Genomic DNA, 16,159 nt, shown 5'->3' on the forward strand with positions numbered 1-16,159 from the left:
TAGAATTGTAGAATCACCAAGGTTGGAAAAAACCTCTAAAATCATAGAATCATAGAATGGCCTGGGTTGAAAATGACCATAATGATCATTGAGTTTCAACCCTCCTGCCATGTGCAGGGTCACCAACCACTAGACCAGGCTGCCCAGAGCCACATCCAGGCTGGCCTTGAATGCCTCCAGGGATGGGGCATCCACAGCCTTCTTGAAAAAATCATGCAGTCCAACTGTTCACCTACTACCAGTATTTCCCCACTAAACCGTATCCCTTAGTACAACATCTAAATGTTTCCTAAACACCTGCAGGGGCAGTGACTTAACTGCCTCCCTGGGCCACCCATCCCATCACCTGGGGAGCTGTTGGTCTACCAGTGGTTGCTGGTGGCATCTGTGGAGCTGGCAGGCTGGGTGGCATCAGCAGCCCTGCTCTTCCTCCTTTCAGTGCCCAGTTTTTGCATTGCAATGAGGAGTATGAAGTAGTGAAAAATAAGGATGAGCTAAGTGGGCTACCATGGTTTTGGAGAAGCACGGTAGTGAGTTACACAAGAAATCTGAATATTTTAATTATCAAATCTTTCTGTTCTGTGAAAGGAATGGTGGTGATTTATCCTGTTTCACAAAAGGAGGCTATATAACCCATTTCATCCTTTTTCTGAAAGTGCTGAGCATTAAATACAGCTGTGAAGGTGGAGAAAAGCAACGTGACCAGAACTGTGTACAAGACTGGATGTACCCTTCAGTCACTGCCTGCATCCACCAGAGGCTTTCACATCTCTGGGAACTAATGTCATCTGCTCCAAACTGTGGTGACAAAAGTCCTGTGCTTTGGGATGAGAAGTACATTTTTTTTTTAATTACCAAACATTTATAAAACTGACCTGTAAAAGTCCATTAGAAATGGCAGAGTTTAAGAACAGGATTGTAAGTACCCACTTTGCTTCCTTTACCCTGCAGAGGTTTTTACTCTTTGACAGCTTCACTAATGGGAAGCTGCTTTTATTTCATGACAAATTCTGTTCACGTTAATTGTCACTAAATTAACAGCAGAATACAGAATAAATGACCATGACATCTGTTCTAGCTAAAACCTGGATTTAGTCCAGCTACATTAGAGTTAATATTTGACACAATCTAGGAAAAAAAATAGTGTTTTAACTTCAACAGTTGGTTAAACAGTGGTGTAGACAGAGTACTTGCTTTAAGTGCCCACTGTAGTGAATAAGAAACCTGTCAGCAGAGTTGTTTGCCTACTTCACTGGCTCATAAATCTTTACCACACTGTTATGTGCTCTAAATGTTCGAGGTAGATGCAGCACGTGTGATCTTTAGAATGTTCACACAAACTCCTGGGTGTTAATGCTTGATGGTATCACTGGGCTGAAGGACACAAACTTCCTTAGCTGTGATTCCAAGGCAAACAATCAGTTCTTGTTTAAAAAATGATTTTCAGAAGATTATTATGAGCTGAGATAATCTAAGGATGCTGTAAGCATTAGGTTAGGCTGAAGTGCTGTTGAGAACTTTCATTCAGTATTTGTAGGTGTTTACTTTCAGAATTTACTTCCAGTTGCTCGCAGCTTTCTGCAGTTTTTACCTTTCTGCTTGAGATTTTCCAGATAGCTTCTACTGGGGGTTGCAAATTTAATGGAGAAAGGATTTGTGGGAAATTAAGCATCTGTCAGTCCCAACAAATAAGTAGTAGTAAAAGCTCCTTCAAGAGCTTTTAACAGAGAAATAGTCACTGTAAAGGAAGACTACCTGTGAGTATTAATGTCAACATTAATCTTTGACCAAGCTTTGTCTTTCAAAAGTATACATACAATGCAGATGAGACCATGTAATGCTTTGCACACAAGCACCTCCAAATATATGTAGCCCTGTTGCCCTCTGGGGTCACATGCAGATGCTAACCTCATTCCAGTGTCAGAGACCCAGCATTCAGCAGCTGGTCAGGGCAGCGTTGGTTCTGAATCTTGTGATATATTTTTCTAAGCACCTAGGCTGTGTACTCAGATGTTCCAAGTCGGTATACAACTCTTCCAGGTCTATGAGATAAACTGTGTAATGGATGCTTTTCCAAGTCAGGGAAGAGCTCTGCTTTCCCTACAACCAGTGTCACACTCTTCCTGAGTTGGTGGAGTGCTGCAGAGCACTACTGACTACTCCAAGAGCATTTTTGAGGGCTGCTCCAAAAGTAATGCATCCTATTTTGTTATGTTGATCCATGACAACAGAGGCAGATGGAGGTGGTACAGCAGTAAAAGGTGAACATTCCTACCAATATTCCCTTACATTTTGTTGCCATGCAATGGATGGCAGCAGAGAAGCAGTCTGACAGAATGTCTGGCATGGAAATGTGGGTGAAGCAGAGGTGAGGAATTGAATTCTACCACGTGGAAAAAAAAAAAATGGCACCTGTTGACTTTCACTGATGGTTGCTGAGTATTTATGGAGATCAGACAGTGGATGTGAGCACAGTGAGGTGGTGGGTGATGTGTTTCAGCAGTGGCAACAGCAGTATGAAAGATAAGTGATGTTCTGGACAGCCATGCACAGCTGTCACGCCACAAAATGAAGAGTGTCTCTATCAGCTAATCAATGCAAATTGGGAGATTACAACAGGGAACTTGGCTTCAGTGCATTGGAAATGATGGTGGCAGTGTTGGAATATCTGGCACAAGTTTTGTGATGAGTCCAATAAATGCTCACACAGAAACTTGCAGACACTGTTCTGTCTGTTCACCAGGATCTAGTGAACCAATGTGAGGCTAAAGGGGACAGTTTCCTGCATCTAATCATTACCGGTGATGAGACATGGTATCTCCAGTACGTGTTGCAGTCAAAATGGCAGTCTATGGAGTGGCAACTTAGAAATTCCCAATTGCACAAGAAGTTCAAGATGCAGCCCTCAGCAGGTAAAGTGGTATGCACTGTCTTTTGGGATAGGAAAGGGACACTCCTTCTGGATTTCCTAGAAGCCCTACAAACTGTCAACTCGGACCCCTTCATTGTAATGCTGACTAAGCTGAAGGCTCTGACTTGCAGTTAGGCTGGTGAAGAAAACAACCTTTCTCCTGCAACACCATATTGTCAGGCCCCATGCCAGTTGGAATATGGTGGAACACATTGCTGACCTTGTCTGGACTGTTCTACCACAGCCACTATATATAGCATCTTCTTACTCCTCTCTGTTTGGGCCAATGAAACATGGACTGGATGGGCAGTGTTTCCCCCTAGCAATGTTGCTGTTGTAGCAGCTGTGAAACAGTGGGTCACTTCCACTGTGGCAGATTTTGATCAGTGCAGGCTCTTTTTCATTGCTGGTGAAAATGCATAGCTAATTGTGGTGACTGTGCTGTAACATAGTATTTTTGTAGCTGAGAATTTGCTCTGTCAAATAGTGTTACTGTGCTCTTTGTATCTGTTGTAGTTTCCATGGAAAGAAATAGGAGGCATTACTTTTGGAGTGACCTATGTACATATGACTGTGCATCATGGCTCATGCATTTAATGAGGAACTCTTCCACAGCAGACTTTGTGTTTTGCTGGACTTCTGGAATAGCAATACAGGATCCTGCATGTGTTTTAGAGAAATCTCATTGCAACATCATTAGATAACATGAGTCCTGTAATTAAGTACTTTAATTAAAGCATGTGATTATAGATGGTTAGAATTAGATGTTGAGGATTTCAGTTCTTGACTCTCTTATGTGAAGGATGGGGAAAAAAACTAGGGAATATCTTTCACTAATTGTGCCTACATGCTTCATATAAAGCCTGCAGTACCTGCATGATCTAGTAAAAGAGGATTTCTTCCTTAGTAAATTGACAGAAGGGCCAGATAACTTTGTTGTGAGGTAGCTGTGCATGTTTCTGAATCTGAGAAGAAAACTTTGCGTCTTCAGCCTTCCAGAGCCGTGCTCATCAAGACACTTGCACATACAGAATCCATTTGCTGGACCAAAATCCCAGTCAAAGATGATTCGCTTGGTCAGAACGGAGACAGATGTAACCCTGTTACTTCACAGCGGATGGCCCGAGCAGCCAGACTCATGTAAGCATATAGTCCAAAAGGCATCTGAGAAGCTGGGCGCTGGCGATATTGTGAGTTAGGAAACTGGAACTAAAGAAAGTTAGCAGCTGTTTATGGCAGTGAATGTTGTACATGCAGCTGTGTTTGACTTGTATAATAGATTTCCAGAGATATTAAGTATTTTAATGACATTTCTACTTAGCTTCATATAGTTGTCTAGAATTCATGTAGAATTCTCAATAGGTAGGATTTGCCTTATCCCAGGGGAGGAAAAAAAAAGATGCTTTCAAAGTTTTACCAGTGAACTTCTGAATTTGACATTCAGATCGAGAACTGCCCGTAGTCAAGGCACTGTCATGGAAATTGCAGTTTCCAGATGTTTCTCGATTTGGAAGTGATCTTTTTGACTCTCTGAAGAAAAGCCTGTTAAGAAAGTGGGAGGAGGTGCAAGAGCAGTGAGGGGGCTGTTGTAAAACATTATACCAGTGCTAAAAACTATACTGGTGCCCATGTCAGAAGCACGAACAAAGAGGAGGAGGAAAATGAGGTTTAAGAGACAGAGCTAATTGAGAGCTCTATCTATGCACTGTGGTGGATTGAAGTTTTACCTGGAAGATATACTGTATTGAAAGAACTGTGGAAGACAGAGATGGGTTGAATAACAGAACTTAATAAGCGTGCATTGCTGGGGTTTTATTTTGGGATTTAAGGGTTATTACAGTGCTGAAAATGAGAGCACTTTCTGCCACTTGGTGTGCTGTTTGTTAAATACCACCACTATGTCTGAAACCTCTCATTTCTTGCAAAATGGTCTCTAGCATTTAATAGCTTAGCTACTTCTGCACTTTCTTTTTTACTTTTTTTGCATCTTTTTTTTCATTCACAAATTGAAATCTCAGTTTTAATGAAGTAGCGATGATGAATAATTACTTGTACTGTGTAAACAGAATTTTTTTTTTACATACCTGCTTTCAACCTGTTTGCCTCAGAAAAACAAAGCTTATGTCATCACAGTGTGCACGTGTGTGTCTGACCCCCATCTTCTGCCCTTGCTTCTCCCCCGGTAAGTTTGAGATTTACTGGCAGATGTCAGGCGGGTTTGACAGAGGTGTAATGGTGTTCCTCCAGGTGTCACAGAAATGGGGAGGGAACCTTCCAAGGCGTTTTTAAAGAAAGGCTTCACTGTTGTGTGCAGCCCTAGTTGCCCTTCAGACAATCCAGGTGAGCTTGAGCCTGTATTAATACTTGAGCTGAAGAAAAGTTGTATTCAAAATGGTCGGGGTGAGAAGGACCAATGCAAAAAATCAGGTCTCATTCTTTCTCATGATTTCTTGCTATTTTTTAATGTCAGGTGGCCTTAAAGTAAGGCAGAGTGTAGTGATATATAAGTGTATTTGCTTGATCTTGTCACCTATTGAAGTGTACAGGCCTTCTTATTTAATCAAACCGAAGAGCATAGAGAACATGGAAGGTATGAAGGCAGGCTTGTTTAATGAAACAGCAAGTCTGTCATAAAGCAACTCTACCCATTTTGCTGATTTTTCCTTTGCTCTCTGAGGAGCATCTTGCTGTAGCAGTTCAGGCATAGATTGCGTTATAGGGAGTTATACTCTTTGTTTTATGTAAACTAAAATGGCTTTACAGCTCTTCTGATACAAGTATCCTGTATTTACCAGTGCCCAGGGAATGGCATGCCCTCCTAGAGTAAAGATTTTGTTGGAGGAAGAGAGGCATGCAAGGTTAAGTTGGCTTGCCTGAGGTAGCACAGGAAGTCCATGAAGAGCTGGAGCAGAGAAATCCCAGTCCCATTTCCTGTCTTCCATCAGCCTTCCCTTAGCAATCCAGAAGACATTTCATGACGTTCTCCCCCTCTCCTGGATGAAAATTGGTTGCACAAATGGAGCTAAGGCAACTCATTAAGTATTTTGCCATCTTCTAATCTAATTTAGCTTGACATGTCTTGTTTGATGTTTCAAGTTCATCATTTTATATAACGCTTTTGTAGAGATTCTGATTGTTTAAAATGGTTTTGGTTTTTGGTCCTTCAGCTCCATGAATTTATCCGCAGGGGGCTGTCACGTTTGAGATGTCCTTACATAAAAGAAAAGCACTCGGAGCCCACTGGCAGAGACCTTGAAAGCTAATTGAAGTGACACGTTTTGTCTGGATTCACAAGCACACACGGTGCTACTTGTAAAGCCAGGTGTACTATCGGACCTGCAGCTCCATAGGCAGGCACACCTAGAAGCGTTCAGCTGAAAATAAAGCAAAGCTGTCTGCATGCCGGTGCAAAAGTAGACTACCTTATGTTGGATTCAGCCTCATACCGTCACCTGAAAAGTTTTGAAATAATTTGTATCTTTGACTTTTGATACCATCTTATTTTTCATTAAAAATATTCTTGTTCACCCAAAATATGTCAGACAGTGCCACCAGGTTGACACAGAAGGGACAGATTGTTGCATTTTTCTATTAGAACTATTGCTAGAACATTAGGAAGATTCAGGTCAGGCTTTCTGGAAAGTTTTCTTTATGAATTGGGAGAAATACCCATTCGATGTGAGAATCATTCTTGTGCTGGTCCAGTGTGCTCCCATTACATTTTTTTGTAGCAGCTTGACCATTAAAATCCATGCTTTAGCCCACCTTTCCCTGTGACAGCACTGAGTTTTACAAAATGCAGAATGCAGAGACTGAGATGGATCTTTCTGGCTCTGATTCAGCTTCTGCTGAGGTTTATGCAGTCTTTTTATTGCTTCTCTGGGAGTTGATTCATGTCCTTTTATTCTCCTTCTGATCTGATTTCAGAATCACTGGGAAAATCGAAGGAGCAGCAGACATAAATCTACTGACTTAGAACAGTGATATTATTTGTGACTCCTAAACTTATAAATATGTGGGCAGCAGGCCATGAGTCCATGTCAAATACTTCATGCACGTTGAAGTTCCTGATAGCATGTGTAAGCCCCAATAGAAGTGAGATTACTTATAGCATGTAAAGGTGGACTTTGTAGATACCTCAGGTCTCCTTTAATTCTAAGAACTATTTTGGTAGTTCCACGTGAAGTTTTCTTGAGTACTAAGCTGTAGAGGTGATGAAACATCGCAGGCTGGCAACTACTGTAAGCGTGAGTGGTTGCTTTTACTTGATTAGAGATCAGAGAGATTACAGCTGGAGATCATGAATTAGCAAATGGGTAGAAAAATATTAAAATATTAATATTAACTGATATTAATATCAGGCTTTCTGATGGAATTAGAAAATTAGAATTGGAATTAGAATTATCTGTGTAATAAGAAAAAGTCATATGAAAGGGAATACTCCTTGTTAAAAGAAGTTATTACTTGTATATTAACACGGAATCATTTCAACTGCCCTTCTCTTAGATTGTGATGAGCCAGAAAGTACATATGTCCAGTAGAAAACAGATTACTTAGGCATTTATTTCTTGTTTTCTCCGTTTTAAGAAAAGCTCCAGGATGAAATTTCTAGTCAAAACTAGAGGAAGAGTATAAAAGCATGCATCCCATAAGAGTAAAGCGATGTGGCAGTCAGGAAACATCAGAATATGCTGTGCCTAGCCTGGATCAGCGGGATATTATTTCTCCACCTTCACGTGCAAGTTCCTTAGTGCCAGAACTCTGCTGTTCCATCACTGTGTTGCTCCACCTGAAAAGCTTTGAAAGCTCCACTTTTGCTTTACTGTTGAACAGAAGCCCTGTGGAAGTTTAAGAGTTTTATACAGCAAGAGATCATTTCCTGCTCAGCTTACTAAGCATTCTCCTTTCTGGTTATGGGCTTCATTGGCAGCTATGTCCCAGGCAAACTGTTTCCCTCTGCAGCATGGGTTTTTATGAGCGTGGTTTTGTCATAAATGCTTTGATTTAGCTTCCAGAACGTAGCCCTATGCTAGTGAGAACTGCTGCTCCTTCCATCACTTTCAGTACTATGTACAATATTGGATTTTTTTTTTAAATTCAGCTGTATTTCAGTAAATGTTTCTCATACACACAGAGCCATAGAAACCATACTTCTACTGCACATTCGTATATAGATATATAAAGTAAAAAAACTAAGCTAGCTAAGCCTGCATGTGTATCAAAATGTTGTTCTCTGCATGAAAGAAGGAAGAAAGATTTTTTTTTTCATCTTCACAGTAGGTGAATTCCTGATGTCACCGATTTCTTTTGGTGCTGCTTTTCACAATGAAGAGGGGCTGTAAAACCTGAACTGAAGGCAGCCACTTTAAAACTGCTGGTACCTAAATATAAAGCAGGCAGTTACTTCTGGGTTTTCTAATGTTGGTATTTTTTCCACTGATGTGCAAACTAAAGGAAATTAAGTTTTATTGCTTGTTTAATAGCACAGCCATGAAGACTGCGTGTGATTGTGATGAGGGTATAGAGATGGAAGTGAATGGGAACTGTTTGAAAGGGAGAAGTTTTTGTTATGAGATGCGTAGATTGCCTTGTTCTTACTTGAATTCACACTGATGTGATTTTTACTAGCAACTGATGTTTCAGCCATTTTCTGAAATGATGTACAGACTTTGCTACGATCGTTTTAGAAAACTAGTAGCTCTACATGGTTTTCAGGTATAAAATAGATATGGTTAATTGGTTAGGGTTAACCATGACATGGTTAAACCTCCTCTGCTTAGGGTTAGGTTAGACATTAGGAGAAACTTTTTTCTCAGAGGGTGGTCAGGCACTGGAATGGCCTGCCCAGGGATGTGGTGGAGTCACTGTTCCTGACAGTGTTCAAGAGGTGTCTGGATGAGGAGCTACGAGATATGGTTTAGTAGCTTGTGGTACCAGTGGGAATGGGAAGGTGGTTGGACTAGATGATCTTGTAGGTCGTTTCCAACCTTGTGATTCTATGGTTCTATGAAAATAGCAATCGATTCCAGCTTTCCTACTGATTCCATTACTGTATGTTGAGTGGGTAACTCAGTGGCGTTTTCTAAGACTAAGTAGCCTTTTTTGCCTTGGATTTGCTTGCCATCCTAAAAGGAGATAATACAGAATGTCAGTCAGCTAATATGAAGTATATAAGTATAAAGCAAGCAATAGGTTCAGGCATTGAGGAAGATATCAGAAAATGAACTTTCATGCAGCCTTCTGCATCAAAAGTCCTCTTCTGGAGTTAGTACTGTAGGAACAAGGTCTGCTTTTCTTTTTAGACAACCTTTTCAGTAGACTATTGCTTCACTGTGGTTCTATGTAACGTGCATCCTTCATAAGATGGCGGTCAAATTCATCAGTCAAATGTTTTGTCTCGTCTTCCAGCAGTATGAGTGTATTTAAGAATAAGGTTGAAATTAGTCATTCATTATTATCTGTTAGCCCTCATTATTGTCAAGAACAGGCCTATGTGGAAAACCTGAAGTGTGAGATTTGCCATAGGAACATGTTTATTCTGGCTTACGTTTATCTGGAATCATGACAGTAGCAAAGAAAACTCAAGCATGTCTAACTTAACTAAGGATCAGAAACTAGGGTAAGTCTGCAGGGAATTTTTGTGCGTTGTTCTGTGCCTAAAAGATGTGTTTAAATAATGTCAAAGGCTGTAGTGTCTGCTGTAGAGATAACTTCTAAAGTAACTTGTGCAAATATTGTGTTCATTGCTGTACAAACTTTTACATTTGGAAATAAGAGTTTTGCAGCCTTCACGTGGTGCTGGGCAAGTCTTTCTGATAGGATCCTGTATTTGCTTTGCAGCGTAGGGGCACCATAGGAGTTGACAGTAGGGCATAATGCTTATAACTGCCTGGATCTAATTATTCATCACATTGTAAAATTCTGAAACTATTCTTTATCACGTTCTTTCCCATTGCTGCTTGTGCTCAGACTATAACCTGCACAAACTCTTAGGTCAGTTTTAAGCTGAAGATGTTGAAGCAAAAATGCACTTGGCAACAAAAGCAAGATCACAGATTTGTGGATTTGTCATCTTTTAATTTCTATAGACTTCCACTCACCACAAAAGTGATTTGTTTTTTTTACCTACTTCAATAGTAATGGAAGCCCATGCAAAGTCATTCTGTCCCATTGCTTAGTGGGCAGTCTTTGAAGCAACTAAAATCTGTTGGTTGGTAGTTGTTTTCTAAAATATGATGTCATAAAGGCCTAATTGGCTTCAACTCCACCTAACAGCTATGAAATAGCTGTTATTGTGGTATCAATAGCTAACATACACCACTAAGAGGTGCTAGAGCTGCACATCCACATGCATTGCATTACCTTTGTGCTTGCTTCCCTCTAGGGTGAGTAGAGGGGAGCAAAGTGTGTAGCTACAGGTCTAGAATTATTGCAGTCTACCTTTCAAGGCACACTTAAGAGCAGAAAATAAGTTGTAAATGCATTCAGGCTGTTTATGCTTTGTGTACATTTCAGGAAGTTAACTCATGAATCAAAACTACTGTCCTCAGTTCTGTTTATCTCAACATTAACAGAAGTTCAGATGTCACTGCTCAGGAAGAAAGTGGTTTTCCTGTGAGCTGTGTGGGAAACACGTCAAAATTCAATATTTTAATTGGGAACAACTACACTTTTTCAACAAATGAAAGTAAGTCTAATCCCAGACTCAATGTCACAAAGTTAAGTCTCCCAAGATCTACTACAAAAGTGCAGATTTCATGGCTGGTGGAATCAGAATAAGTTTTGAGATTTGCTGGAAAACTGCCACATTGTTTTTATCATACTTAAAAGGTGATACGTAACAAGTGAAAAGATGTCACCAGCTGTATTAAGTAAATGATGATATGCAGGGCATGCAAGTGCATTCAATAATCTTTATTTTTTCTGATAACAAATGCAAGGAAATTGTACATTTTATTTATTACATGTGTGATTACTTCAGTAGCTTTCCATTTTGTTTTTGCAGAGTCAAGATGACAGATTCGCTTTCACTGCTGAATGGTATGACCCAAATGCTTCACTCTTTCGGCGTTATGAGCTTCTGTATTATCCAAAAGATGGGTCAGTTGAAATGGTAAGAATTAAAAGTCTGTAATTAAAATATAATAATCAATTAAACTGTTTATAAAATGGAAAACCACTGCCAATTATTTTTCCAGATAATTAAGTTGTAGTTTAAAGACGTAATTCTCTCTATTTCTCAAACTAGAAGTAAAGCAAATGTGCTAGCTTACAGTGGAGCTTCCATGAGAGCTTCCATGTTAATGATTTTTGTCTTAAGCTTGGAAAGTTTCATTTTCAGAGGTCTGTTTTCATTTAATCTCCTCTTGGATTTAAGCACTGGAACTCAGCAGCGTCAACCTACTGCATGAGAAACACAAATTGAAGGTGATCCCTAACAAGACTAAGTTTCAGTCAGAATTCTAGAAGTCTCTGAAGCATCAACTGTAAACAACTTCTATCAAAGTGGAGGAAACAGTAAACTAATTTGGTTTTAATACAAGGAAGGATGTTTCTGAGAGAGGAATCCAAATTTTTCCATTATTGGTGCTTGCAAAGACCTTTCTGATTTGTATTACATTTAACTAATCCCCATTTTTTTTATTGATAGCAGGTTAAAACAAGCATATAGTACAGATAATCTTGTACTTATAATCCAGTAAAATAGCCAATGCTTTGTGCTCCCCTTTAGGAATGAGTGATTTTTTTTTTGACTAGTCTTTTCTAGATTTTAATGAGGATCTAAAGGTTTGAGAATAGCCTAAATTTGAATATTCACATCTATTAATTTCAATATATTTTAATTTTCTTGCCTTAAACATCAAACACAGAAATGACAGAACTATCAGAATCTACCTTTTCTTATCCAAACTATTGTTTACTGAAACCATGGTACCCACCTGTGTGAGGAGATGCACTTTGCACTTTTTACTGATAGTCTCTTTAAACAAACTCTACCGTGATGTTGTCCCTTTTAAGTTAGTTATTTGTATGATATATGTGTGCACAGTTGTCAAAACGTGAGGACTTTTTTTTCCTAGAGACAGTTAAGCTAATCAGTCAGGAGCCGTAATAATCTTCCTACACAACTGTGTGTAGGCTGACAAAATTGTTGTTCATTTCTCCTGGATGTCTCAAAACCAAGAGCTTTCAAGGTGTTCTTGAGCTGTCTTTAGAGCTTTATGCATCAAACACCTATAACTTGGTAGGTTCTTACATTTTGTCATTGTGTTCTCAGGGTTAAGATAGAATTGTGTGTACACAGCCATGAGGTTTGCATGGACTGTGTGTGATCAATACAACTGCTTAAAAAGCAAAAATGCATATACTGTCTCTGCAGAAGGAATATCATAAGATCAGTTTGGGGGTGAATTTGCAGACAGAAATTACATTTAGGATTATCTTCTGGATTTTTGGTTTTTAAAACTTATCTGGAGTTTAGTGATTCTTTCTTCAATACTGCAAAATTCTTCTGGATCTTTTGTATCTTCCTAAGGAGATGGCAGCTGCTCACTTTACCTCTAATGCGTTGTCGGAGAAGAGAGGTAATGGATATGAGCCAGTTTCTCTCTGCTTATGAGAGAGCTGTCGCATCACCTTTCCCACCTCTGCAATGATAGCTCTCCTTTGTACATGCTTCATGCTTCAGGTGGAATAGAGCTGCTGAACGTTTATGTTATGTGAAGTTCTCAACTTTCCATTTCTTTCTTACTCCTTCATATCTTGCTCCTTCCCATGAAGGAAAAATACAGTGGAAATAACATGACAAGTTTCCAGCTTGCTTTGCAGCCATTAGAAATCAGCACAGGTTTTTGTCCAAGGACTGTGAACAACTGTTTTTGATTAAACTGGGTACTTTGACAGAGACATCCCCAACCATACAAGTTTTCCGTAGTTAATAGCTCTCATGCAGAATTTTTAAATCTGAACAACTTCTCTTTCTAGAGGAGATTTCCTAAAATAGAGAAGAAATCTTTAAAAAGGACACATTCCTAGAGAGAATTATTGTGGATAATTTACCTGTACATACACATGAGAGAAAACAAACAAAAAATCAAAACCATCTTATGTTTCTTCTGCTGTGACTTGTCATTTGCATTATAAAAAGATATTTTAAACAGATCCAAAATTCTACTTTAAAGAATTCCTTAATACTGATAGATGCCTCTTTTCTTCCCCCTTCATTCTCTGCTTGAGAAGAGAGAAAGAGAGGGAGCGTACCTTTCTAGAAACTGTTTGTGAAGTAATGAAGGTGTGATAAAGCTTTTAGTTGAGATATTAAGCATTAAAATTCTGAATATCTTAATTCTTGATTCAGTTAATAGGACTCTTCTTGAAACTGAAGAACACTGAGTTGGAGCATATAGGTGAGGGCTAAGGACATTTTTAGTATGGAATCCTGCTTATAGAAGGAGGTATCAAAGTAAAAGTTTGGCCTGAAGAGGACTTTTCCTAAGATTCTGTTTCTCCAAGAAACGGAAGGGATCTGTAATATTTACCTGTAGTAGAGAAGAAACTGTTCCTGAGGTTGTCTTTTGTGCTTTAGCAGTCCACCCAGGAAACTGTGCATTAATGTCTTCCTTCTTGCTCAGAATGTTGATACATAGCTGAATCGTCTTGACAGGCTTTTGAGCTTGAAGCTCTAGGCAGTGAGAACTTCTCAATGTAGTGCTGCAGCCATCCATCCATCCCTAATTCAGAGTTTTATGCAGTCAAATAAAGCATAGTATCACTGGAACAATGCCCTGAAGAGGAGACCTGCCACAGTGTGTATTATGGTTACTACTGCTTCAAGCCGTTGGCCTGTGAAACAGCATAGGCCTGCTAGGGGGAATTCTCATTGAGACTGGGCAGAGATATCCACTAGGGACGTGAACCATTTATCATAGTTGGAATTAGCATGAGCAAGTAATAAAATAAAAACTGCAAAGACAGCCATCACCCTGAGACTATTTAAACAGAATAAATGTGTGGTTTCATCTTCTAAGCATTCCTGGTGCACGTGCAAGTTCAAAGGGTTAAGAGTTAAATCAATTTAATGATCAGGTTCAATTTCTCAGAGGTATGGAAATTTCGGAAGGAAAAGTAAGAATTATGTTGAGTTTGCCAACAGCTTACATCTCTTGCTGTAGTAGGTTCTAATCTTCTTTTGTCTGCAGTATGATGTGAAGAACCATCGTACCTTTCTGAAGCGCACCAAGTATGAGAGCTTACACCTTGAAGATCTGTTTGTGGGCAACAAAATCACTGTGTTTTCTCGTCATCTTTCCTTAGTGGACTATGGGGATCAATATACAGCGCGCAAGCTAGGGAGCCGCAAAGAGAGGTAAGGAAGCCTGTTTTATGAAATCTTCCTTTGTGACTGGGATAGTTGTTCTTTGCTGGAAATGAGATAAGAATTCTGTACTGTGGGAAAAGGAGGAATTAGTCACAAGTCTGCATGAGGCTTGGAGTCATCTGGCATACTGATAGCTGGAGGGAAGCAGTTCCCTGCTTGTGGGCAAACCCGCCATTATCCCTCCCACCTGATACATCTTCAAGGCCAGTTTATCTGTGGTGTCTGATTCCGCATCCTCCAGATCTCTCTGAAGAGGAGAGGTAGTGGAGGAAAACATGGGCTTTGTTACTCCCTGCAGGGCTGGTTGGAGTAGTTATTCTTGTGATTTGTGAATTCTCTCAGGGCAGTATTGGTGTGGGTAACCTTAATAGGTGCTGGGCCAGAATCTTGCAAAACTGTCTCCTACCACTCTGCAACTGTGAAGAAAGTGAATACCTTACCAAACACATCTACCCTGTATTATCAGTAGTAACTGAATAGTAGGAACAGGAGTGAGAGAGGCCTATTCCTATCTTCCACTGCTTTTCTTGCTGTGGAGGTTTTTCATCTGAGAATGTTTTCAGCATTTCATAAACTGTGCACGCATGAGGATGAGAAGTGTGGAGTGGGAATGTCAATAGAACCAACGGGGTTGTATATTAAGACAAACTTAATAGTAAAGGTAAGTATTTTCCAATGAAAAGATGAGCCTTTTTTTAAAGAAGTACAGAGTATTTTCCTAGGCATGGTGTTGCAGTGAGCCCTGTCCAGTTTGTTTCTTGCTCCCTGCCACTGTCAGGCATTAGTTTGAACTCTTTTTGAAGAAGCATAACTGGACACTTTGGAACAACTGCAAGCTTTGACAAGCATCTTTGTCTTAACCTCATGAAAACATTGCCTTGGAAATGACTGCCATAATAAGTTTCCACAAGAAGCTTCCAGAAGGACTTCTGGTGCTTTTTCTTCAATCTGGAGTTGGGAATGGTGGAAGAGTAGCAAAGAGGGCAGAGAAGGACTTCTGTATATGATACTGCTCTCTGTTTCTCACTGGAGCGTTGAGTAGATTACATCTGTCTTGTTTATGGGTTTTATCTCAATGTAATTTTTTTATTGCTGCGTGTTTCATGCTCTGCTTAAACTTGCATAAGCCCTGGTGCTGATACATTTATAATAAGAAAAGATAGCTTGTGATAAAATGGCACACTTTTCTCATAAGAGAAAGCTATATGTTTGTACAGCAACACTGTGTAGTTAGCAACACCACAGATGTGTCAGTGAGGTGGTCCTGGGAGAGGGGGTGCTCTACGAAGGGAAGGAGAGAATTTATGACATTAGCTATTTGGAAAACATTTTAGGAATGTCAGCTGAAAGATAACATAGATATGCAAGTGATGTTACGTATTCAGAATGGCCTTGGGGAGCATAGTGAAAGGAGTGTTAAACAGGGAAGAGATCCTCAAAATCCAGTTTCTTCACAGAAGCTGGCTTTCACTGAGCAAACAGGGTTGTGGTAAAGGAGTCCTTGTGCAAAATGGCTGCATAGGGACTGTTTGTCTTTTCGGCCTGGTCCTCACAGTATTTAAAGAAGTTATTAGTTAAACATATATAGTAAGATTTCTGCAGCACTTAATTCCTAAAAATAATTTCTAGTTGGAATTTTACTAATAATTTTGTGGATGTTGCATGAGGAAAAATATTCCTGTCTTTCCTTGCCTTTATACTGTACGGGATAATCTGTAGTTTATTTCGGCTTTGGAAGTACATTCTTTGGCTGCTGAATATGCATGCAGACAAAACTCAGAAAAGACCTGTGAGGGAAAGTGAGTAATGTACATAAAAAGGGGGAAAAAAAAAATCAAATGTTTTGAATTAGAGGCCTTTGTTTCTGTCAA

General features: G+C 39.6%; 1 protein-coding gene across 7 annotated transcripts in view; it reads left to right on the forward strand.

Annotated features, from left to right (window-relative positions):
- The window catches only part of NME7 (NME/NM23 family member 7), an 88,095-nt gene that overhangs the window by 5,917 nt on the left and 66,019 nt on the right, over positions 1 to 16,159 (forward strand). For 2 of the 7 annotated variants that reach the window (XR_005839401.2, XM_040646693.2), the window contains exons 2-4: positions 10,486 to 10,598; positions 10,917 to 11,024; positions 14,110 to 14,276. Coding sequence is in view for 3 of the 7 variants with exons in the window: in XM_040646693.2 (XP_040502627.1) it covers positions 10,593 to 10,598; positions 10,917 to 11,024; positions 14,110 to 14,276 (281 nt within the window). In the remaining 4 variants the exon portion in view is untranslated. Of the gene's footprint in view, positions 1 to 10,426; positions 10,599 to 10,895; positions 11,025 to 14,109; positions 14,277 to 16,159 lie in introns of all 7 variants that reach the window. The other 5 variants (XR_005839390.2, XM_025143821.3, XR_005839403.2 and 2 more) reach the window with 3 other exon arrangements.

Source organism: Gallus gallus, chromosome 1, assembly GCF_016699485.2.
Source record: "Gallus gallus isolate bGalGal1 chromosome 1, bGalGal1.mat.broiler.GRCg7b, whole genome shotgun sequence".
Lineage (NCBI taxonomy): Eukaryota > Metazoa > Chordata > Aves > Galliformes > Phasianidae > Gallus > Gallus gallus.